The sequence below is a fragment of the Theropithecus gelada genome, chromosome 10, assembly GCF_003255815.1.
Source record: "Theropithecus gelada isolate Dixy chromosome 10, Tgel_1.0, whole genome shotgun sequence".
In the NCBI taxonomy this organism is placed as follows: domain Eukaryota; kingdom Metazoa; phylum Chordata; class Mammalia; order Primates; family Cercopithecidae; genus Theropithecus; species Theropithecus gelada.
This window is the reverse complement of record NC_037678.1, coordinates 94759259-94784056: the sequence shown is the minus strand read 5'-3', so window position 1 is coordinate 94784056 and position 24798 is coordinate 94759259. Positions and strand designations below refer to the sequence as shown.

Here is a 24798-nt window from a genome sequence, read left to right as displayed (position 1 = left end):
TCAAGTTGCAGGAAAACAGGCTCAGGGCTCCCACTGATTGTACGTTATGGTGCATTGTATAATTATTTCATTGTATATTACAATGCAATAATAATAAAGTGCACAATAAATGTAATGTGCTTGAATCATCCTGAAACCATTCTGTCCCCCCACCTGTGGAAAAATTGTTTTCCACAAAACTGGTCCCTGGTGCCAGAAAGGCTGGGGACTGCTGTGCTAGATGGTCCTCTGATCTGTGTGGCTCTCTCAGTGACATCAGATGAAGTATTGTTACTCCCGAGTACATGAATATCATGACGCTTGGTTAAATTAACAAGTACCCATCTTGTTTCCCAAAAATGAACTCCTTGGAGTGACAAGGTTTATTTAACAGGTTAAAAATTAAATTATACACTCAAATTTACTTGTTTGGATAATCACCTACAGCAAAATCACTTATCTGTAAAAATCACCTTAAATGTCTCCACCACACGGCCAATTTTTTCCAAATGACAACAAAGAATTTGGTAAAACCAAAGGCTGCACATCCCTTTGAAGTTTGGGCTACAGTATTTCACAGAAAATGGTTGGAAAATGGTTGAAGTAAGCTCCTAAATGGCCCTTCTTGAGGCTCTGGGAGAGGCAGTGTGCCAGTACCTGGGCACTTTCCTCATTACACACTTGGGACCAATCCACTCAGAGGGTGGCCTCGCTTCCACTCAGCATGGCTGTGCTTGGACTTGGAGGAGTGGGGCAGATGCTCTAGGAGGGCCTCTGTAACCAGTTTCCTACAGGGTTAGGTTTCTTTGTTCTCAGAGACAGAGAAATGTATATAGAAGTTATATCTTTGATGCCTACTTTTTACATTGAAAAAAGTGGCAGAGAACTTAACCACACTTACACATACTCCAGCCTGGTTGCGGCCTGCACATGAGCAGAGGTCAGGATTTCTCCTCTCCAGAATCCCACTGCCAGAGACCAGCTGGGATCCAGGCAGTTAAACAGCTTAATCCTAGGACTGTATGAAATAAAGGCTTATGGACCCTGATTTTACATTTCATTATTCATGTAATTAAGCAAATGATATGTTTCAATTAAGAATCCTATTTCTGCAGAACCTAAATTGTAACAGAAATAGATCTTTAAAAAATTGCAAAACTACTTTTACAAAGCAGACATTTATTAACACCATTTTTTTGTAGAATTTCTAAAGAAACAAATTCAAGACAAAAATCCCTCCAGTAGGTAACAAAATAATCTATTGTTTCAATTCCTTCTGATCAAGTGACTTTATTCCATAAAACAGTACATCAGCTGGGTAGGTTCGGTCTCCTCTGGATGTGTGACAGTCATTATTTATTTGTTCTGTAAACATAAGTAGGATACAGTGACATTGTCATAACTAAATTTGAAGTAAATTAGTATTGTGACCTCCAAGGGCAGGTGTGAAACATGTTATCAGCACCTGAAACACCTTGTAGTGGTTTCACTAACATAAGTTAAAACATAAGCACTTAGGAAGAAAGTCTTCCCTCATTAATTTCTGACATAGTGCAGCTACATCTTCATCCTGGAACTTACGGACAAAGTACCTTCCTCTTAGAAAATCAAAGTGTTTTCACAGCAAGTTTAATAAATTAAAAATGTAGAGAAAAAAGGAACTAGTGAACAAAAGAATTCTCCAAGGTTCCCTTTTTAAATTAGTATGTTTAAATGTTACATGTGAATCAAAGCATTTCACAAGCACATGGCACATACTCAAGGCCCTAGAACCAAATGTCAACGTTTAGCAAATACAGCAGAATTTGTCTTTTCATTGTGAATTTTTTAAAGCAATAATTAAGTCCTGCATGAAACAGCCAAAGGAGCATTTGAGACAAAGTTACTGGTTCTTCACAATCAACTCTTTAAGGCATAATCGGAGGTAAGTGTGCTGAGACTTTTGGTCCCTTCTGCTATGTTCTCATATGCTCCCAAGGAAACAGACATGTCAGTTACTTGCCTGTTTCCATCTCTAGGTGTGGAAATGAGAAGTCTGGGTTTCTGGAAATTACAGAAATCAAGTCAGAAAAACCTGGCAAAAATATTAATACTCTGTTCTACAATTTGCCACAGTCACCTCATTTTGCAAATAAAATGACTACACAACTTTCAAGTACTCTAAAGCATCTTAATTTTTCACGCCTCTGCAAAAAAATACTATATTGTTTTGCTAGACTCTTTGGTAGGACAGCTTTTACCTAATCTGATTTTTTTAAGACTGAAACTGAACAGCCTCATCTCATTTCTAATGAGATTTTAGACAAACTCATTTGATTTTATGACAAACTTCCTAGCTGCATATGTGCTGAGATTACGCTAGCAGTTTTGCAGGTGTTCAATCTGTCATACCTTGTTTACTGCCTACAAATGGGGGGTGGGGAGGCATTAATGCAACCATCCATTTCTTCTGTTGCATTTGAGGGTCCCCACAGAAAATCAGATTTGCTTCAATTCAACAGGGAAGAAATGGCTGAAAATATGTGGCCCCAGTTTTATTTCAGCTTGGAAGAAAAATACCTTAAAAGTAGTTATGAGAGAAGTAAACCCACATGGAAATATAAGGCAGGGTGAGAAGCCAGGAAGACTGCTAACGACAATATCAGGAGCTGGTTCAGTGCTCTGTACTCTGCAATTAAGACCAGCAGTTGTCTAAACAAGATAATCAAGAATTAGAACAATTAACATACACCCTACACCAGAATTAAGTGAGGTTATGTTCACTGCCTTGTTTGTCAATAAAGTAGCTGAGATCATGCAGATCAGGATTTTTGAGGGAAAGCTTTTAAAATGCTGTGATAAAGCCGTGCAAGTTAGCAGAAGTTCAGGAAAATCTGCAGAGGCCGTTCTTGCCCACATCTTTGCAGGTGAACAATTGTTTATCTTAGCCCCACATCATCTTGAGTTCAGCTACCACACACGCAGACTAACAGGATGAGAACTGCTTGAAGCTCTTATTCCATGTTGCTCAAAGAGTGAAGCTGTGTGGGCATTGAGTCTGTCTGTGGGGTCAACTCACTAAGCTCGCTGATGGTGGTGGCCAGCAGGGTGTCCTGGGACACCACGGAGTCATCTGACTTGCAGGCTGTGTCTGCAGAACTGTTCTCCTGCATGGTAGGTACAGTGCCTTGGACTGCAGCCAGGTTGTGGAAATGGCCATTTTCTGCAAAAGACAGCAATTTATCCGAAAGTTTGGACGACACATACTCTTCGTCAGGCTGTTCAGTCTTGTGTCCGTCATCGTTCTTGGGTGAGCCATCTACAATGACAAGGAAAGACTTCCATGGAGTATTCTTATCGTGTATCTATAAGTTAAACACAAAACAAAAGTCACTGAATGTGTCTCTGAACAAGTGCATCTTTTAAAACAACAGTCCCTCTACAACTTCAATTTTCAACTTTCACTAATAAGTACCCGCCTGCCGCCACCCTCACTGTTACAGAGTAGTCATCGTGGATTGTGCTTTCCCTGGGCCTTGGGGCTTCATTCACTCCGTGAGTGTTCCACTGCAGAGACAACCCAAGGAGAAAGTACCTGTTGTCTCGTAACCACCTTGGAGAATGGTGGTAGGTATTTCTCTTTAGGGTTCCGTGTATCTACGGGCAGCAGCTTGTTTCTCAAAAAAGCCAACCCATTGCTTACTGAGGTGTGCCGCCGAAGAGTGGACTTGTCGGTAAATGTCCGTCCGCACGCATTGCACATGAACGGCCTCTCCCCTGTGTGGATGCGGCGGTGACGCTGGAGGGCGTTGAGCTGGGTGAACTGCTTGCCGCACTGGTCACAGCAGTAGGGACGCTCCCCTGAGGCAGGGAGAAAGGAGACTGCTGGTGGGTCTCTTTGGCCTACTGTGCTTAATTCTGAATACACACTTGAATGAATGATGCTGCTGCAAACCACTGGGAAGCCTCAGCATCCAGCATAAGGAAGGTTATGTTGGGAACACCTTAAGGGCTACAAATCTATCTCTATAATACCAAGAATTTATGGCGTACACCAAAAAGGGGCCAAGACATGTGCCTGCAGCAGGTATTATAACTACAGGAATGACACCTGTTTTCCACAGTAATGGAGTTAAAATTACAAGTCCCCTAACAACTGAATATGCATGTGTGCGTGTGCATATACTAACATGTACAGATCATCCCTATGTCCACACATCCACATCCACTTCCTACATTCACACCATGACTAAGCTGTCTGTCCTTTTCAGTAAAAACTCCATGTAGCAAAGGGACTTAGTCTTCTCCCATTGTAAGTGCTCCCACTTTTCAGTTTCTCTGAGTTAGAAACAATCTCTAAAAAAATGCTATTATGACATACAAAGTTTGGCCAGTTTTCTTCAAAAGCTTAGTTCCAAGTAATTTACTGGTAAATCTACAAGTTTTGGAATTTTTTTTTTTTTTGGCCAAACTAAACTCCCTTCCCTGGGACATTCCAACCATACCTGTGTGGACTTTAATATGCTGGTAGAGTGAATTCCGCTGGGCAAAAGTCCTGAAACATACTTCACATTTAAAGGGTTTGGATCCAGTATGGATTCTATTGTGGTGTTTTAAGTACTCCTTAGAAGCAAAACTCTTGCCACATGTTTCACACATAAAAGGTCTTTCACCTACATGAAAAAATGAAATAAAGTCATAAACAATACAGGCATGAAAAACCCATGGAACAGTAGGCCTACACTGTTAAAACCCACGTGAACTCCTCAAAAGTGCCTGTAGGCAGCATGTTACATTTTCTAGTAAAAACTATCATAAAATATACATGTAAGATGCTTGGTACTTACTGAAAGTTGGTGTAAAATATCCTTGGAAATTGCAAGAAAAATTCCATTTGACTAGAATCAAAGAGGTATTGTTTGTTCAGCTGGCTCACATTTTAGAAATTATTCCAAACAAGAAAATAATTTCACAACTTCTGTTTGGAGGAACTGCTGGATTATTTTCAAAGGAACACTTCTATGGATCTTTATCAGAATAAAGGGGAAGTTGACAATGGGTATATATCACTATTCTAGAGTAGCAACTCCAATCAACTTGATTGAATTGTAGGACAAAAGTTTTAAATACCATCTCACTTTTTGTAGTTTAATCCCACAAATCAGACTTACCAAATTATTAGCTGTGCCCCTGATTTCACAGACATCAAAAGTGACTTTAATAAAATCTTACCATGTTAATATTCTTACCAAAGGACCAATTCTAACTTAATCCTTCATTATAACCTGACCTTGTCCCCAATCCCAAGCTTTCTTTAGACACCAATTCTGCTCATTCTGTAGTCGTAACTCATGTCATTAAATGCTAATTTCATGACATTAAATGAGATTTGCATTTAATGACATGAATTATGACTTCAGAATGAGCAGAACTGGTGTCTAATCACACAGATGTGTCTAATGAGTCAGAGACATGTCATCTCTGTCTCACCTGCATTTGAACTTCAGACTTATAAGCCAGTGTTTACAAGTAAGAGTAAAAAATGCAAGCAAAGAAGAAACTTAGAAGAACTGGAACACTTCAGTGCTGTATGCTTCTGTATCTTCCACAAGATTCTGAACCTCAGGGTTACTGTGCTGAAGCAGAATAAAGCCAACTTAAATTTTCTCTGTCACATAATAAATCATAAAGACTTTGGAAAACAGAAATGAGATAATCCTACTACCTTAATATATCATAACAGCTTATTTTCTTCTGGTCTTTTATGTGCAGGTTTTCAATACAGTTGAGGTTAACTGTACGCTTAATTGTGCATTTTAAAGTTGAACATCCAAGCACAGACTTTTTCATGTCATTCAGAGCCCTTACTCTGAATAGCCGGGTCATAAGCCAGGGTATAGATTTACCAGAGTTTACTGGAGCACTTCCTTGTGCTGTTTCCCATTCTTAGTTAATAAAAATAGCAAGAAGTGGGGATAACAGCATATAGCTCTTCCCATATGTTGGACAATTTCTTTAGGACAGAGTCTTAGAAAAAAAATTTTCAGTTAACAACAGTAAGAACTATTTTATATCTCTTGATACCTAAGACTTGCATGCCAGATCCTATGGCCTGGTGGTATGAAAGCCAAGGCCACATGCACACTAGCAACGAAGGCAGTGGGTGTGTTTATTCATTTTGCTCACTTACTAGGAAAAGCTATATCATGGCTTTAACCTGCACCACCTTGACAGATGTCAACTTCAAAGTTAATCAATTGCATTTCCTTCTACATCTAGGAAAGACATTCAATCACAACAGCATGGGTATTTACCTGTGTGACACCTTTTATGATAAATCAGCATGTGGTTCTGAGTGAATCTTGCACCACATTCATCACAGACAAAAGGTTTTTCCCCTGTATGAATTCTGAAAGTACAACATTCAGATGATAACTTAGGATGTATTTCAAAGCTTACTTTGCAGTACAATTTCCACTCTATCCTGCAAAAATCATTTATTCCAAGAGACCTAATGAGAATGACTGTAGTGACAGGTCAAGAGCCCATAATCTCCATCCCAAAATAAACTGAGTTTCTGCACAAGGTCAATGGATCCACACATTTTCCCTAAGTCACTGACCGGAATGTTCATCTACACCTGCTCATAAGCCCTGCTGCTGGTGCTATAAGGCATGTGCAGGTAGAGACCAGGCCTTTGCAGATTTTTTAAAACACTAAAGACCACCATCTAATATTTGTAAAGCTATCTCATACAGAATAATCAGCCACAAACACCTTAGGAACTACTGCTGATTAAGTGTCACATGATCAAAAATGTTACTCTCATTTCCTAATATGACATAACCGGTAGAGAAAGGAGAACTGTTCTCAAAATGCTGAAGGTGGCATTTTTAAAATGCATAGGCATTTTAATGTCACAACTAGTATGAAGCAGCAATCAACCATAATTTACTGAGCACTTCCTAAACCAAGTATTTTTAACTTATTAGATAAAGTAAAAGATGAACACCATGCTACTAACCCAAGACTGACCTAGGTTTGAGGGCAGAACTAGAATAGAACAGAAAACAATGGCTTGTTGGGATTTCAAGAATAAACATACTAAGAACTATAAGGAAACGTATTTAAAAACATCACCACACACCTATAGTTCAGAAACATATTAAGAAACAGAAAGCATTGTCTGTCCAGATTCTGGAGTGTAGACTGCCCAGATGGCACTCCTTCCAAGCCTGAGAACCGAAAGACCAGAGACGAATCCTAAAGCCCTAAATGGCATCTCACTGAGGTCTCTACTGAGACTGTGGGACCTGGGGGGGTCACAGAACTCAAGATCTAAATGAAGAGTCAGGAAAGGAGAAATAAAGGCAACGAGGCCCAACTCTTCCTCCAGCACAGCGGGGAAAGCCCGTGGCCACTGTCGCAGTCCCACCAGGGGGACGTCCATGCCAGCAGGGGCGCCCCGGGGGTCTCAGAACAAGGGAGCAGAGCCATCATTCGCAGCCCCTCTACCTTGACAGAGAACTCAACGCTGTCTCGAAATAAGCCCCCAGGTTTGGAGCGGAGAAATTAAGCAGTGAGACATCACTGGGTCCAAATCCCAGGACGACCTCAGTGCTTGACACGCCCTTCCAGTGCGCAGGGACCCCTCTGGACGGCTCCACGCGTACCTCATGTGCGTCTTGAGCGCAGACGGCTGCGAGAACCTGGCGCCGCACTCAGTGCAGCCGTAGGGCCTGTCTCCCGTGTGTGTGCGCTCGTGCAGCCGCAGCGCAGTCTTGGAGCTCAGGCCCTTTCCGCACTGGCCGCAGCGGTGCCGCTCGCCTCCACCCTCGTGCACCTGCAGCACGTGCCGCTTCACGTCCTTCTTGCGCTTGAACTTCTTGCCGCACAGCTCGCATGGGAAGTGGCGCTCGCTGCTGTGCACGTGGCGCTGGTGGCTCTTCAGGTTGCAGCGGTTGGCGAAGGTCTGGCCGCAGGTGTCGCAGCGGTACACCACTTCGGTGGCCACGCCGTGGCGGTGCTTGCTGTGCTTCAGGAAGCTCTTCTCATACAGAAACGCCTTCTCGCAAATGCTGCACTTAAAGTTGCTCTTCTTCTTATCCCCTTCTTCGTCCTCCTCCTCCTCCTCCTCCTCTTCCTCCTCCGGCCCTGCTTTCTTCGACACTTCCTCCAACTCAGCACCCACCTGGCAACCCTCATTTTTGGAAATTGGCTCCATCTCTGTGCCCACCCTGTCCGGGCTTTGGTCCTGGGGACACCTGTAGTCCCCCATGTCACCCTCAGCACTTTTCTGCTGCTCTCGGAGTCTTCTCGTATATTTCTTTTTAGGGATCTCCACAAAGACCTTCCTCCCAGCCAACCTTCCACTAGCTCTCCTGATTTTAGGGTAGGGAGGCTTAACTACCTCTTTCTTCTTGTCTAGTTTGTCCTTGGACTTCTTTGGTGGCAAATCTGAAGACATGCCATTGCTGGCTATCTCTCCTGGGTAGCCCAAGGAATCCGTGAGACCATTGGGGTGAGGGCCATCCATGGCCACACTTGCCCTGGGGACAGGAGCAGCACTAACTTGGGAGCCACTGCTCACCTCCACCTCCTGGGACTCTGAGAAATTTTGCAACTCCAAAAGTACCGACTCTAACATCTGTTTTTTTAACTGAAAACAAGTTTCTGATAAGTCCAAACATTTCAGCTTTTCAGCCATTTCCAGCATTCGCTGCACCCGATCTTCTTCCACCTGTACCTTTGCAGTGTAGACAAACTCAAGAAATGAAGCAAAGTCAGCAACCTGCACTTCATTTAAGTAGACATTAGTCCTAGTACCATCCCCACTCTTCTCGTTAAGGAACACTTCCTTAAAAAACTTGCTGGTGGCAGCCAGCACTGCCTTATGGGCCATGAAGTCTTTGCGGACGCCCTGATACTCCACGCTGACTGTCACATCACACAGGTGACCCAGGAGGCGAAGCTCATGCATCTCATGCAGTAGGTTAAATGGGGAGGATTTGGATTCCAGCAGAACCGCACCGCTTTCCATCTTTCTTCCTTCCAAAAACAGCTTTGAAAAAGAAACAAGAATTATACATGAGCAACCACTGAAGCAAAAGGACTAAAATTTATGAGGATTCCTTCAGTACTTGAGAAGATATAGACTCATTAACAATCTAGCATTACTCAGGTAAAGATTCGAATGACATTTTACTTCTTAGCACAGTTTTCTAAAGTGAAGTTCCTCATGCATTTTCCTAAGGTAATAAATTGGCATGAAAAAAATAGTGTATTCTAAGATTTGTTCCAGTGATAAACAAATGATGGAAGCTGTGATTAGTGAAATACATTAACAAAGTATTTTGCTCACCAAGGTCACTGTCTAATTTGCTTACAAATATAGACCCCAAAACTGTAAAAGAATTCATGGCAACAATAACGTCTAGTTCTTTGATCAGGACACCAGATAATTAAAACTCATAGCCACCACCATCTGGGAGCAAATCCAAAGCCTTAGGGAATCATTTCTGCCTTTGAAAAGAACCAACTAAATAACTACTTTCCATGAGGAAAACTTCTCGGAAAAGTAGTTCCCAACATCCTAAACTCCTCATAATTTGAATTATTGTTACTCTACTGAAATAATGCAAGTTCCACAGCTTTTACAAGCTGTGTTCCTTTGAGCAAGCAACTTCTCTGAACCCATTTCCTCCTCTGAAGAAGGCTGACCGGCTGTTACCAGGGTTCCATGAGCCTGAAACTTGCTGGCTAATTGTTACTGGTTTCCCACACATAGGCCAAGGTGCTACAGTGATCCCCATTTCATAGATGAGGATCTAACAGGGTAAAGTCAATGGCTGGTTGGGATCTGAGCCAGGCCCTGGTAGGACTCCGGATTCAACTCAAACTACTCCACACCCTCTTCCCCTCAGCCTCGCCAAAGAGGCAAAGGGCTATTGTTAGCCCCTAAATCTTTCCACTGCAGTGGGTATGCAAATTTCACCAACCCCACCCAAGGCCTCCAGATACCTTCACCCCCATCATCATTTGTGCTGCTTTGCCCCCAACTCCCTGAATATGTTTTCTCCACGAAGTTCGTTCCTGCCCTTCAGTTCCTGAATCTAGCTTCCTCTTTAATTCCTGTTACCATCCATCCAAAGCACGGTGCCTTCCTTCTAGCCTCCTTCGTCCAGATCACAGATGTCACCTCAGATTCAACATGTCTAGAAAAAAACTTGTCATCATCTTCCCTGAAAAACCAGTCCCACCCCTCTCCCCTTCTCTGGTCTCATCAAAGATACCGCTCCCTACAACCACCAGTCCCCCAAACATGCAAAAGACTGCTCTCTGGGAGTTCCGCTGTAAACAAGTACCTATGAGGTTTTTTGGGGGTTTTTTTGTTTGTTTGTTTGTTTTTTTTTTTTTTTTTTTTGAGACGGAGTCTCCCTGTGTCTCCCAGACTGGAGTGCAGTGGCATGATCTCGGCTCACTGCAAGCTCCACCTCCCGGGTTCACGCCATTCTCCTGCCTCAGCCTCCCGAGTAGCTGGGACTACAGGCGCCCGCCACCACGCCCGACTAATTTTTTTTGTATTTTTAGTAGAGACGGGGTTTCACCTTGTTAGCCAGGATGGTCTCGATGATCTCCTGACCTCGTGATCCGCCCGCCTCGGCCTCCCAAAGTGCTGGGATTACAGGCGTGAGCCACCACGCCCGGCCTACCTATGAGGTTTGATCAATGTCGCCTGAAGGAGACGCCACAGTAAACTGTGAGAACACTGACAAAGCCTAAGCAAGGGATCTATAAGAGTGGGGCGGGGTTTCAGTGGTCCCAGCCCCAGCCTGGGGAAACAAGGCTGCAGAGGGCTGTCAGCCTGATGCCCATACACACTGCCAGCCCTGACTTCCCCAGACCTCTGCCAACAGGGCCCTCGAGGGGACCTGATTTCTCAATCAACAAAGTGGGTCTAAGCGCGATTTCCTATGTTGCTTGGCTACTGGAGTGCAGACACTGGAGGTGGCGACAGGGCCGTCTGCGGCCGGTGACAGCTGCGTGTCCGCCGAAGCTCATTGGCATTCTGGCCGCCTCCCAGTGCGCCCGGCATCTGCACCAACGTCGGTGGCCCCTGAATCCCCGAGGCTCACGGGGCCAGAACCCTTCCCAGGAGACGCTGCTACCGGCAGCCCCGTCCACGGCCACAGTGGCCGGGCTTCCAGGAGGGCTTAAAGCCGCCGCTGTCCTCGCCATCCTCACGGCACCTCCCACCCTGCCCGCGCCACTTGGCCTCCCCAGCGCCCAGACGCCGCTTGGCCACTCCAAAGACCACCCGGAGAACAAACTACTGCAGCCACAGAGAAGCCCCTCCTCGTCCTGACGCGCCGCCTCCCAACGCGGGCATCCGGGGCCGCGTGGATCAGGCCCTCGGGCCGCCCCCTGCTCCCGCTCCCGCATCCCCGAGACCCCGCAGTTCCTCAGAGCAGCCGGGGAGCGCGGACGAGAGGAAGGCGGCGGCGGCGGGCGGCGAGGGGCCGAGGCCAGGCCTGCGGGCCACGCACTCACCTTCCAGCCGGCGCCCCCGCTGCCGCCGCTGTCCGCTGGACCAGGCCGGTAGGAACGGCCGGCCCGGCTGGGCGGGGCGTGGCACCCTGCGCGGGCACCGCCGATTGGTCACTGAAGGCCCCTCCCCTACCGTGGTCGGCCCCGCCCCTGGCGGGGCTGAGGAAGCGGCTGAGCGCGCAAGTCGGGCAGCGGAGCCGTTTAGGCAGAGTTACCTGATCTGACGTACACGGGGCCGCGCGACTGACTGGCGACCCCGGATTGCGTCACCCGCCGCATTGCGTCACCCGCCGCGAGCCAAGGCCTGCGCCTGCGCAGGAGACACCGACGTCTGCCCTGCGGCACGCCACAGCGGGGCGGAGCCAGTCGCGAAAGGTCACGTGAGCGTCCGAGGCGCGTGGTCACTTTCGCGTCAGTTCCTGGCTTCTGGCCGCCAGGCGCCAGAGCTTCCTTGTCCCAGCATCCTGCGGTCAGGGTGTGCCCTGCAGTTCGCTTCCTACTAAGAGCTGCTCAGGTCCCCGAGGCCGAGCGCACCCGCAGGGCACCGTGGCCACGCGAGAGACCTCGCGTAAAGCCGGGCTTGGAGCTGGCACTCGCCGAGGCTACTGGGGGTGCAGCCGCGCGCAGATGCCTCTACGGTCGCTGGAGAACAGGCGCCAGGCGGGGCGCGGCGCTCTCCTCTAGGGTGCTGTTTCCGCGGTGCCCCCGCCCCTGCTGGGGGACCCGGCGCGCCAGGAGCCGGGACTGCACCCTGAGGTCTTTATTGCAGGGCTTTATTTTTCCAGGAGTTCCCTTTCACTACAGAATTCCTCAGAGACCCATCCACTCTTCTGGGGAAAGCACAATTAATGCCCTAAGATTCGCTGACTCCTCGAAATCTTGCTGTTTCCACCAATTCTTGCTCAATACTAACTAAAGCCCGCTTTGAAACACCTGCCTTAAGTCAGACTTCCAGTTCTCCATAAACTGACTGCCTTTTGCTCCCAACCATTGCTAAAGCTTTGCCAGGTCATGCTGTCCCTTACTGTGGCCCGCAGTTAACTCAGCCTTGTCTTATCGATAGGTTGAGTTTGTAATGTTTGGGGACTGTCAAGACAAGTACAAATTTAAAATAAGAGGTTTATTACTTCCTGTTGAAAATAAGAGATTTCTCTCCCTTTTTCTTTGAACATTTACTTTTAGAAAACTGGTAATTAGTGTACGTACTTTTTCCACTCTTTGAAATATATAAATCCTTTTGAAGACTAGGCCTTTTTGTCCGCTTTTTAACCTAGATATATGTTTCTCTAGGACCTTAAGTATCAAGGGAACTAATGCCCCTATCTCCCAGTTTTAATGGGAGAGTAGGAGCCTAACTTCAGTGGGCCCTTTGCTCCAACTTACAAAATTATCTCATAAAGATACAAGTTTCTTTTTCCTCTAGATAAAGCCAATTGGCTAACACAGAGGATCACCCCAAATATCAGGTTAGATGAACTGTGTGTGATGAAAAGTGCTGCCAAGTTCCCTTGAGAACTAGTTATTGTTTATCTTGAAAACGTATGTAATGGATTGCTTGGCTGCACAAAAGAGTGGGGTTTCTGTCTTTGCAGTCTCTTAGTGGATTGCCTGTGATGGGTATCACATTCTAGTTTAATGCTTATTCAATTAAAAAGTGTTTTCTTTCTCCACTACCTTTCTGAAGAGGGTTGGGAGATTGTACTTTTAATTATATTTCCTGAACAGGAGCCAAGTTCCCACACATAGTAGGTGCTCAATAAATATTTGAAGAATGAATGAGTGACAGAAATCTTTCTTAGGCCGACTCTCTTTATATTTGCATTCCATGATTTGAAGAAATTGGAATGGATGCAGTTTTCACTCATGGCTCCAGCAGGCCCAGAATCATGTTTTATGATTTTGTTTTGCATTACAAAAAGGTGGCCAGGCACGGTGGCTCACGCTTGTAATCCCAGCACTTTGGGAGGCTGAGGTAGGCTGATCACTTGAGGTCAGGAGTTAAAGACCAGCCCGGCCAACATGGTGAAACCCTGTCTCTGCTAAAATACAAAAATTAGGCCGAGTATCATGGCGCACACCTGTAATTCTAGTACTTTGGGAGGGCGAAGTGGGCGGATCACCTGAGGTCAGAAGTTCAAGACCAGCCTGGCCAACATGGTGAAACCCCTTCTCTACTGAAAATACAAAAATTAGCCAGGTGAGGTGGCACATGCCTGTAATCCCAGCTATTCAGGAGGCTGAGGCAGAAGAATCGCTTCAACACGGGACGTAGAGGTTGCAGTGAGAGGAGATTGTGCCACTGCACTCCAGCCTGGGCAACAGAGCGAAACTCTGTCTCAAAAAAACAAAACAAAATTAGCCGGGAGTGGTGGCAGGCACTTGTAATCCCAGATGCTCAGGAGGCTGAGGCAGTAGAGTCGCTTGAACCCAGGAGATGGAGGTTGCAGTGAGCTTAGATCATGCCATTCCACTCCAGCCTGGGCAACAGAACGAGACTCCATCTCTGATTACATTAGCTAGCATTCAATGCTGAAAGGATTGCTTTAGTTGAGTGTCTTAATAGCTTTAATGCCTAACCAAAGAAAGAAACAGCATATGATAATCATATATTTTATATTAAAATTATCTTTAGAAATGCTACAGGAATTTATAAACTAGATCAGGTTCCAAGGTAGAAATTACAACAAGCTTATTCAAAGTAACTTCTGGAAATGAATAAGGTAAAAAACACCAGTCTAACACAAAAGTAGCAAAGTATATCGTAAACTAAAAATAAAATTCTAAGCCTCCCAGCTGACTGAACAGACTCCTTCTTGGCCAAGAGGGAGAAAATAAACCTTAAAAACAGTTTTTTTTTACCCCAGAGAAACCTTAAAAACTGAGTTCCTGGCCATGATGGAACAAGAGGTTGGACAGTCCTCATTTCTGTGCATCACCCATCCTAGCATTAAGGTTAATATAGAGGTCATAAGACTCATGGACTCTGTGGCAATACTAAATGATAAACAATGAAGGGCCATGCCCGGCAAGGGTTGTCACGCACCTCTACACTTCAGGAAGAAACTATGCTCTAACTGCCACAAGGTTTTTATTCTCTAGCAGCCAAACAAGCACTGGCTTCTAGATAAGCAATATTCAAACACTGTGCATCTCATCCACCTCCACATGCTGATGCCCCCCATCCCCCGCCATGCCACTTCCACAAATAATTACTACTTTGATTGGACCAGAGGCTGACTGCAGTAACTTTTTCCTGATGGGAAACAACCGAACAGGGGCTGATTCTGGCGGTTTACAGAGGCTGCACACAAGTGCATTAGTGTCCTGAAAAGACCTTTCAACATAAAGGGTTAAGTGTAATACATGAATACATGTAAATGCTAAGAGTCCACCCCAAAGTAAACATAGGTCACCTGTAACATGCATGTTTGTCCAGTAAGCATGGGTCAGGATCCGTTTTATGAATATTCATAGCTCTTCCTGGGGCCTGTTCATACCTGTACTTGGCTAAGCCTTTCAGCTTGAATGCCTGTCTTAGGCCCCCTTCCCTCCAGGTGCCTGCCTTTTGAGCTTCTGCCAGAGGCTATGCTTCCCAGCCTGTCAGAAGGGCCACCTTGCAGGTTATCACCCTCTAAAGAAATAAAGCTCTCCTTTCTAAGTTTATGTTTGTTGTTTTTTAAAAAATAATACGAATAGACAATTCACTTGAGAGTGTGAATGGCATACTTCACTGACAATGGAATACTATAAAAACAATCATAAACCACTGATAAAACATGAAACGGACAAATATAGTGTTTCATGCTGCAGAACTCTGCACGAGGAAAGTACACGGGAGTGAACTTTTATGTAAGGGCGTTCACTGCAGTGCACTTTTATTAGTGAAACTTTGGAAACAATCTCACCTATAAGGAGATGGTCAATAATTTGATATATCCAAGCACTGGATTATTATGCCGGTCATTAAAACAACGTTTAAAAATATGGTTAAAAATATGTGTAATAGCTTGGGGAAATGCTCACCATGTTACAATGAGTAAAGACGGCCACACTATTTTACACAGGGCCTGATTTGGTTTGAAAACAAATCTATAGAAATAGACTGGAAAGAAATGTATCAAATTCTAAACCGCGCTAGGAAGAACGCGGAAGCACGCGCAACCCCGGCGCCCTACCCACTAGACATCCTCGCTGTCCCTCACCTGCACGGCGGGCGCACGCTCACAGGCTCGTGAGGGCGCGGCCGGTGGGTCAGGCTGGGCGGCGCTCCCCGCCCATTGGCTGTCCCGTAGTCCGGCCCCGCCTCTCCCCGTCTTCTGGAGCTGCTGGTATCGCTCCTTCCAGGGCTCCTTGGAGACGGAGGGCGGGGCTAGGGCGCCGGAGTCACGTGGTGCGCGCCATCGCTGGATTACTAGCTGACAAAAGCGTCCTCCGAAGGGTCCTGCGCGGTCGCAGTGTAGTGACGTCGGCCGTATCCGGGAGACTGGAACCTGCGGTTGAGTGCCAAACCAGCACGACCCCTGCGTCTTGGTTTCGGACTGGTGGTCAGCGGGGTCTGGGCTGTGGTTTACCCAGCTCCTTTGCGGAGCTGCTGTCCTTTCCTCAACATCCCTACTCTGCTGGGCAGCCTACCTCGGTCAGCACGTCCTGGCGAGAGCTGCCCATGGGCGCTCTGGGTTCCGAGAGCTGCTTAGGGCGTGGCGTTCTTGTCATGGGGGAAGAGCAGCCCTCAGAAGAGCGGCGGCCGCGCTCACAAGGAGCCCGGCTTGGAAGAGGGAGCACCAGGAGGCGTGTGGGCTCCGATCGAGAAAGAACGCCACCGCCTCGTGGTGGCACTTCCTAATGTGCAAATTCCAAGGCTCTACAGTGCTGCAAAATAGATTACAGTCCAACATCAAATTAAGCAGCTGGGGTTCAATTCAAGAGTTGAGTTTTAACACACGCCTTTACCTGCTTTAAAATTGGGCAAGGTGTCACAACGTTAAGCCATTTCTCACAAGGCTCGTTGGTGATGTGTAAGATTTTTTGTTTTTTGATACGGAGTCTCACTGTCGCCCAGACTAGAATGCAGTGGCGCGATCTTGGTTGACTGCAACCTTCGCCTCCTGGGTTCAAGCGATTCTCCTGCCTCAGTTTCCCGAGTAGCTGGGATTACAGGCGCCCGCTACCACGCCCAGCTAATTTTTCTATTTTTAGTAGAGATGGAGTTTCGCCTTTTTGACCAGGCTGGTCTTAAGTTTTGCATCATGGATCCCTCCTCTTACCTAGTCGCAGCCTTTTGTCTACAGGACAAAGTAACTTTCTCCAGTTTTCTGTTTGCTCTTTAAAGGAGAGACTGGGCCCTAATTTGGCAAGGTGGTAGGGGAGACAGGGCTGGTGTTTAAGGTCGACCAAAGCAGCATCTAAATCTGCTCTTCCCCCAAATTGTCCAAATCAGCAGCAACAGGTGTGCACCTTCCAAACTTGCAGCAGACCACATTCAGAAGTTTCTTGATTTCCTGGTGTTCTGGGCATAGCTAGATCAGAGGTAACGGGTTCACTAGGACTCCTCAGCTTCACTTAATGTCTATTTCAGCTCCCCCGGCCTTCCAATGTCTCTTCTTCCAGATATCTCCAAGCTACTCTTCCCCTTCATCTCCTCCGCCCCCAGGCCCCAACTCTTGCCCCTCCCACCCCAGCCCCTATTCTCCCTGCCCACCCCGTACCCCACTGGAGTGGGTTTTCATCAAACCCAAATCAAAGAAACCAACAGACCTTGCTGTCACCACTACTCCAGGACCTGGAAGTTGAAGCGAGGGAGAGCCGGTGAAACACAGAAAGCAGAACGCCTTCTGTTCTTCACACCACAGGGTTTGTGGACGTGGCCACTATAAGAACAAACTCGCACTGCGTGCTGATTACACTCCTCAGCATAATTAATTTCTTAAACTTTCTAGAATAACTTAAAATTTACAAAAAGTTGTAAACATAAAAACCAGTAAACTCTTCACCTTCATCTGCCTTATAATTAAGGCAGCGGCAGCGCGCTGGACAGAACGGGAGGGGCTTGCGCTTTCCGCCGTTGGGAAACCCCACCCACAGGGACGAGCCGGGCCATCTGCCTGTAACTGCTGCACGGCCGGTTGGTGATGTGTCCCAGAAACGAAGGAGAAGGGTGCCACGCACACCTGTCTTGCCTTCCCGGGTGGCGGGGGCATGGCAAGGGCGGAGCTTCCCGCTGTGCCCTTAGAGTCCGCCCGCAACCAGGCTAGTGTGGGTGGGGACGCAGTGCCCTGTGCCCTATCCGCCCTGCCCACTGGGGGTCTGGCCCGGACCTGAGGGGCAGTAGTTGGGGCCGACCCGCGTCCTCTGTCCCTAATAGTGAACACAGTCTGCCCCATTCAAATCCTTTTCCTCTCTTAGGATTACTGCTGTGTGTCAGTGTCACACACCCCAAACTGATAATGGCTTAAGATGGGATTTATTTCTCATTTAAAAATAAGTCTTAGGTTGAGTGAGCTGGGCCTATTTTGGTGTTTACACATGGGACCTAGGCTCCTTTTAGCTTAGCACTATCCTACCTCTGGGGTATAGCTGCGCTGTTCTCTTGGCCAAGACTGAGCCAGAGCCTGTGGTCAGGCCAGCATAACCTTTCCAGGCAGCAGGATAGAGGGGGGAAGAAAGAAGGGTCTGTTGAAGGAAAATTCCCACAAGTTCAGTCCTTGTATTACATTGGCCAGAACTTAATCACGTCAGGCCTAGCTACAAAGTGAATGAGAAAGTCAAGTATTTAAGATGGGTCCCTTGTCTCTCAAAACACTGGCCTTCAGATCATAGAGAAGGGAAGGGGTGTCAAGAGGAAACAGCTACCCATGTCACTGTGCTCATCAGAATTCTTACCCTTCTCAAAATTTCCCATTCCAATATCTTGACTACCCTATCCCAAACCTAGCACACTCTTACCAAAGACAACTGGGGAAGCTGCAGTTCCCCAACTGGGGAACTTTGGTAAGAAGTTGGTCCAACTTCTACAGGGTTTTCTATTCTTTACATTGGAGAAATGCAATTGGGTTTGGCCTTTAGGATCAGTAAAAGCAGCTTCTAGTTCTGATGTCCTCCATCACAGTTTCAGTGCTTCTTCCTCTCAGAATCAGTACTGATTCACTTTCTCTTTATGAATGAGTTTAATATAGTGGCTTCATTTAAAAGCAATTGTTAGCTAACTCTAGTATTTCATCTGTTCTCATCAATTCTCAGCTAAGGTGCTAAGATAGGGCCCAGTCATCTGTTAGGTGATTCTGCTACATCCTAAGGTGATGTATCCTAAAAGACAACTAGGGTGCTTTTAAAAACTGCCCATGCCCAGCCCTACCCTCAAAGGTTCAGGCAAACAATTAACCAGTGTGGTGGCATGTGCCTGCAATCCCAGCTACGCAGGAGGCTGAGGCACAATAATTATTTGAACCCAGGAGATGGAGGTTGCAGTGAGCCAAGATTATGCCACTGCACTCCAATCTGGGTGATAGAGCAAGACCCTGTCTCAAAAACAAACAAACAAACAAAAAACAAAAAAAAACCCCTATCCACCACCACACACACAGACTCAAGCATGGTTGGGTCTGCAGTATGGCCTTGGCACAGGTAATTTTCAGTGTCCCAAGGGATTCTAGTGTGCATGGGGTTGTGAATCACAGTTCCAGGTGGGTCAACTGTGTGCATACCGGTGCCTGGGGTAGGTACTAAGCCCTGATCCTCACCCCTGTGCGGGTGCTTCCTATTATGCTTTCTGCCTTTAGCCCTCCTCCTCCCTCAAAACCTGGTCAAACACATCAGACGGGGGGAAAGAAGCAACATGTGTATTATTAAATTATTTGTCAGAATTTCCAGAATCAGAGTCTCTACTGGGCAAGTAGAAAAATAGAAAAGTTTACTACTTTGAAAAGGAAACTATCACAAACAAGTATATATTCAGGAAAGGGACTCCTAGAACTTGAGCAACAAAAAAAGAGTTCAACCTCAGCACAGTGGAGTCTGCAGTGTCTCCGCAACAACAGAAATGAACTTGTGTTCCTCATATCCTTGAGAGTTGAGGTTTGCATTTCTCTACAGAGCTAGGGCTGAATGAAGCAGAGACCTCTGCCACCCCCACTAGCTGGCCCAATCCTGGAAGCGGAAGCAGTCACTTGCGATCTTCCACACTGTGTTGCTGGGTGAGGCCTGGGCGGTCAGGATGAAGTTCTGGTTGAAGTCCCGTTGTTTGTTCCCCTCAAACTTCACTGATCCACAGATCACAACAAGGACTGTGGTCTGGCTCGGTGTGGCTTCATCATGTACAGGTTGGCAGTCTACCACACTGATTTGGAACTCGCTGGAAGGCAGCATTTCAAAAAACTCACTCAAGGATTCTTGTCCTGAAACAGCATTGCCATTCCAGACCAGGGTGGCTGTGCCCATGTACAGGCGGGAGAGCAAACGCCGCCGCTTATCCATGGTGGTGTAGTAGACGTTGACAAACTCCTCAGCAGCTCTGCAGGCCTGATCCACGTAGGTCTTGAAATCCACAGATGCCATTTCTGGTTCTATGGAAGAAAGGCTCCACCAGGGTATTTCCTCTGCCTTGGGGAATCAGGGGCTGCAGGGAAGTAAGGTTGAAGAGAACCCATGTGAATGCCAAAGTTCATTCTGCCCTGACAATGGAACATTCCTCCTTTTCTACTACTGGCAAAATAGTTACAGACTGCAGAACAATGACTGTAGGCTCAAATAGTACCCAACACCTAAATGTCTAATTTTACTAAGCCTCAGTTTGCTCATTGTTAAGATGGGATTACCACTGTGGCAAACTGAGACAGTATACATTGTGTTTAGTTAAAAACATTTAGTTATAGTCAGCACTCCATATCTGAGGGTTTTGCATCCACAGATTCAAGCAACCTCAGGGCGAAACCTGCAAATATATTGGGCTGACTGTGCTATGCCATTTTGTTTTTGTTTTTGAGACTGAGTCTCACTCTGTCACCCAGGCTGGAGTGCAGTGGCGTGATCTCGGCTCACTGCAATCTCCCACCTCCCAGGTTCAAGGGATTCTCTTGCCTCAGCCTCCCAAGTAGCTGGGACTACAGGTGCCCACCGCCACGCTTGGCTAATTTTTGTATTTTTAGTAAAGATAGGGTTTCGCTATGTTGGCCAGTCTGGTCTCAAATTCCTGACCTCAGGTGATCTGCCCGCCTCGGCCTCCCAAAGTGCTGGGATTACAGTCATGAGCCACTGTGCCCGGCCTTAACGCCATTTTATATCAAGGACTTGGAGCATCAGCAGATTTGGTCTGTTGCAGGGGTAGGGGGACTGCTGGAATCAATTCCCAGAGGATGAGGAGGGCTGACTGGACCATTAATTTTTTAAATCACACTTTATAAAATAGAGTACATTTGACTATGGAAGGCCACTCTTTCCTGAATGCTTGCAACAGACATGACTGCCCCTTGGTAAAGACAGTGGACCATTTAGAAGGGAAGAGTGGTCACTGGCTCAATAAAGGCCAACCAAACCAACGAAATGCTCATCAGCTGCTGAGTCTGGGAAAGTCTATCATGAGCTCACTCAAGAGGAACCAGGAGGGCAGAGAAGGCAGGTTTCTTAAGAGGGTAGAAACACAAATGACATGAGGACAGAACCAAAATGGCAGCCATAATCCCCATGGTAAGCTGGAAGCAGCAAACCTCTTGGGTGAGTGGGGATTAGAAGGGAGGACACCCAGCTTACATAGGTACTAATATCCACCACGTAAGTCCTGTGGAGCCACAGTGCCTCCACAGAAAGACATGTTAAATTTCAAAGTTCTTGGGTGTGTGGGCACAGAATGTGTACTATAGCTGAAATGTCACACTGTCCCCCCAATAAAAAAGTACAAAAGCATAAAAAAAATTGACATTTACTTTTTTCAGGGTACAGGTACAACTGTTATGTTATTTTCTCCATAATTAAAATATTTCACTTAAAATAGAGGACATTACTAAGATACTGGATTACTAAAATAGAGGACATTACTAAAATAGTTTATACTTACAAAATTAAATAGTGATTTTTTTTTTCATTTCAAAAAAAGACCTTTTTTTTAAATGATTAGCTTATGAAATCGATAAAACATTCCACATAGGGCTGGAAAGAGCCAGGTTCTTATAACGGCTGCAAAGGTGGTGCATTGCCTCTGGTAAAGGGCTGGCTGGGAGGGAAGCTGTCCTAAAAATGAGCAGTTAAGAGCCAATTTCAGACCTGGGTCTTTCCATGCCCTCCACAGACCTCAAAGTGAAGCCTCAACTGTACTCTGAACTAAGTACAGCGGTCCCTCAGTATCTGTGAGGAACTGGATTCAGGACCCCCGAGGATACCAACACCTGCTGATGCTCAAGTCCCTGATAGAACGGTGTACTGTTTGATACAACGTATGCGCAGCATCCTCCTATATACCTTAATCACCTGTAGGTAACTTATAACACCTAATACAATGTAGAAGGGATGTAAATAGGTGTTATACTGTATAGTTTAGGAAATAATGACAAGAAAAAAAAGCCTCTACATGTTCAGTACAAAGGCATTTTTCTTTTTCTGAAGAGTATTTTTGATTTGAGGTTGGCTGAATCCACCCCACGCGGAACCTACGAAGAAGAAGCGCTGTGTTTGCTAAGAGCTTCACATATATTACCTCATTTAAATGTCACCACAAATGAATGAAAAAGGTATTACTATAACAATTTTACAAATGAGAAAAGGGAAACCTAGGGCTGGATCAAGGTAATGACGGTTAAGAGCATTCCTGATCTATCATTTACAAGACTAGACTGAGGGCTGAAATTTTGTCAAGACGATGCTGTCCTTTTACTCGCGTAAGCAAGTCTCCATGAGGACAACTCCAGGACTGCCGGAGTGGGAATTTTCTCCCAGGGACCCCATTTCTCTTTGGCTGGAATTCCCGATCTCCACCTCACTCCTCTTCCCTCCATGGCACCAGTCCCCCCATCATCTCAGAAATGCCCCTCTTCCCCGCCCCTGGCTGTCCTTCCAAACACAATCTAACAATTGGCCACGCCCCCACACTCCATAGAAGGACCATCTCCACTTTTGGTTCTCAGTTACCTATGGGGCTGTCAGCCCCGCTGCGTCAAATCAGAAAAAGAACCAGACCTTGAGGACTGGAGTAAGAGGCTGTGAAGATCGCCGCCTCCTCCCACGGCCCGCACCGTCGAGTGTCCGGAGCTGGACGGGAGAAGCTGCCACAGTGGCATGGTCTTATTTCCTGCGAGTCGCCTTTAATTCAAACCTAGACAGACGCACGCCCTGCCCTGCCCTCCTCAGACCCGAGAGCTGCTCTGCGAGGGGACGCGCCTCTCCTCATTGAAGAGAATTCGCTGCCACGCGTTTTGCACAGTAGAGAGGCAACTCTACCACGTGGACAAAGGTACAGCCGTGTCTTATTCCCGACAATGGAGGAGGGCGTGGGGTATGCACGAGAGGCTGTCTCCGGGGTCAGACCGCCGGGGGGACTGCAACCTACCTGCGCGGCGACGTCCAGGGTCAGCGCGGGCCGCGGCGCCCACGGTCGGGATGCCCCCCGCGCGGGCCGCAGCTCCACCGAGGGGCCGGCCGCGGAGGTCACAGGGTGGGCCCACCGAGGCCTCGGGTAGGGGCACGGGAAGAGCCGCCTTTCTTCCCTCCTCTTCCTTCTTGGAGGCTTACTCTGGGTCACCGGGGCCCCACAGCCTGGGGACTTTCCGGCGCAGTTCCGCGGCTTCCCGCGCGCTGCTAGCCGGACTCCGCGCAGACGCGAGCGCTCCGGCCCCGCCCCCTCTCACATTCCCGTGACGGGCAGCGAGGTTAGCCAGTGGGACTGCGAGCCGGAAGGCTATCTCCGCCCGTGTGTGGCTTATAAGAGGTGGTAGCTTCCGGGAGTGTCACCGTCCCAGAAACCCCGGCAAATCCGCCGTCGAGTTTTTATTGGTCCACAGGGTCACAGACCCCGGCCCGTCTGGTTAGGTGGGATCCCTGATTGGGCCAAACCTCTCAGGTCCCGCCCCTAGATCCTCGCTTTTCTTTCCGCTGCGCGGAGGCCGGTTGGCTGGAGAGGGAGGGGACGTCGTGTGGGGTTGGGTGAAGTGCTTTCACCTAGTCCCGCATGCCCTTGTATTGGAGTGATTTCAGTTAAAAGGCTCGTGAAACGTCACTACTTGATGCAGTCACGGCCAGCAGCAGCTGCCTGACCCCGCCGAGGCCTTCCGTACGGCAACACGTGAGGCGCCGCGGTGCTTGAGGCCACAGCGAGGGCAAGGCCGGCCGCGCCCTGTGGCATGCGCGTGGCGGAGTGCCTGAGCCGATCGCGCTCCTTAGGAGCTTAAGCCACTTAGAGGCGATGTCCTGGTGGACACAGAGGAAGCCAGTTTTAGTCACATGGGAAATGTAGCTAAGAGTGGGAGGAGACTGGGGCGAGGGTAGGACGTGGGTGAGGCGGGGGCTTGACGGCGGCTTCCCACTGCCCTGAGGCCTGAGGTGTCCCGGGAAACCCGGGCCTGTCAGGAGTTGGGATTCTGTTATTCCGCGTCCCTAGCTAAGTTTCAGCTGTTCTGGAATGAGGACTGGATTTTTACTGAACTTTACCAACAGGCTCAACAGGATATAACCATTCAGTGTGGAGGTTTGAGAAACTGTAGCTTGTAAATTAAAAGAAAAACCTCATTTCTTTAGACAGCATTTTCAGCTCCATCTGCTGGTCTGAGGCTGAAAAATTAATTGCAAAGCCAGGAGAGAACTGGGGCTAGATGAAGTGAAGTAGTTTAACCTGTGCTTTCTTGGCGTCCCATCGGCTCCCTTTGCTTGCATTCCTAAGAGAATCTTGGTCTCAGATTTCAGGACACATTGAAAACAGCTGGGCTGTTTAGTATAGGCCACCCCTTCTCACCCCCACCCCACGCACACACTTCAGTTAAGTAGGTGGAGAGTTTGGATTATTAAAAGGACACGTTGGAGGCTGAGCAGAGAGGCTGAAGGAGCATTTTCGATGCTTTATGAACTGAAATGACTTTATGAACCCCAAGGCAGTGATACTTGGATTGATCTAAATCGGCATGGATGGAATGGAAGTGGGAATGAGAGTTGATCTACTGCACGCTCAGTAGTTTGGATGTTGTGCTGCTTTTGTTTCATATATAATAAGTCCCTTTCATTTCTTTCACATAACTTATTGGGGGAGGTACCATTATTTCTGATTTTATAGACAAGGAGGCTGACAAAGAACCATCCTGGTGTCACAGGGTCAATTCATAC

The 24798-nt window shown here is 47.2% G+C and overlaps 2 protein-coding genes and 1 long non-coding RNA gene across 5 annotated transcripts; 1 reads left to right on the top strand and 2 right to left on the bottom strand.

Moving 5' to 3' along the window:
- Window positions 1-344: 344 nt before the first annotated feature.
- Window positions 345-11764, bottom strand: GZF1 (GDNF inducible zinc finger protein 1). Of its 2 annotated transcripts, none has more exons than XM_025400453.1 (6): window positions 11721-11764; window positions 7632-9019; window positions 6273-6367; window positions 4464-4631; window positions 3662-3819; window positions 345-3323 (listed from the first exon to the last, which is right to left on the bottom strand). In XM_025400453.1, exons 2-6 carry the CDS (start codon window positions 8996-8998, stop codon window positions 2973-2975), a joined length of 2139 nt encoding a protein of 712 aa, XP_025256238.1. In that variant the 5' UTR covers window positions 8999-9019; window positions 11721-11764; the 3' UTR covers window positions 345-2972. The 2 variants fall into 2 exon arrangements, with proteins under 2 accessions (XP_025256238.1, XP_025256237.1); XM_025400452.1 differs by lacking the exon at window positions 11721-11764 and adding an exon at window positions 11509-11718.
- A 4206-nt stretch (window positions 11765-15970) lies between these two features.
- Window positions 15971-17492, top strand: LOC112633605. Of its 2 annotated transcripts, XR_003121556.1 has the most exons (3): window positions 15971-16141; window positions 16943-17032; window positions 17113-17492. It is a non-coding gene; the product is annotated as an uncharacterized LOC112633605 (long non-coding RNA). The 2 variants fall into 2 exon arrangements; XR_003121555.1 differs by having other exon boundaries at window positions 15983-16141; window positions 16943-17492.
- A 1834-nt stretch (window positions 17493-19326) lies between these two features.
- On the bottom strand, window positions 19327-23361 carry NXT1 (nuclear transport factor 2 like export factor 1). The gene is made up of 2 exons (XM_025399382.1): window positions 23036-23361; window positions 19327-20116 (listed from the first exon to the last, which is right to left on the bottom strand). The coding sequence occupies exon 2, from the start codon at window positions 20053-20055 to the stop codon at window positions 19633-19635; it is 423 nt and encodes a 140-aa protein (XP_025255167.1). The 5' UTR covers window positions 20056-20116; window positions 23036-23361; the 3' UTR covers window positions 19327-19632.
- Between the last annotated feature and the right edge of the window lie 1437 nt (window positions 23362-24798).

Bases quoted from the DNA above. Each gene is read 5' to 3' on its own strand.
- GZF1 (XM_025400453.1), bottom strand. From the start codon at position 8,998: ATGGAAAGCGGTGCGGTTCTGCTGGAATCCAAATCCTCCCCATTTAAC. The intron at 6,368-7,631 runs GTACGCGTGGAG...TTGTACTTTCAG, and splicing joins GCGCTCAAGACGCACATGAG to AATTCATACAGGGGAAAAAC. The intron at 3,324-3,661 runs GTAAGCAATGGG...TTTAACTTATAG, and splicing joins CTCTTCGGCGGCACACCTCA to ATACACGATAAGAATACTCC.
- NXT1 (XM_025399382.1), bottom strand. From the start codon at position 20,055: ATGGCATCTGTGGATTTCAAGACCTACGTGGATCAGGCCTGCAGAGCT.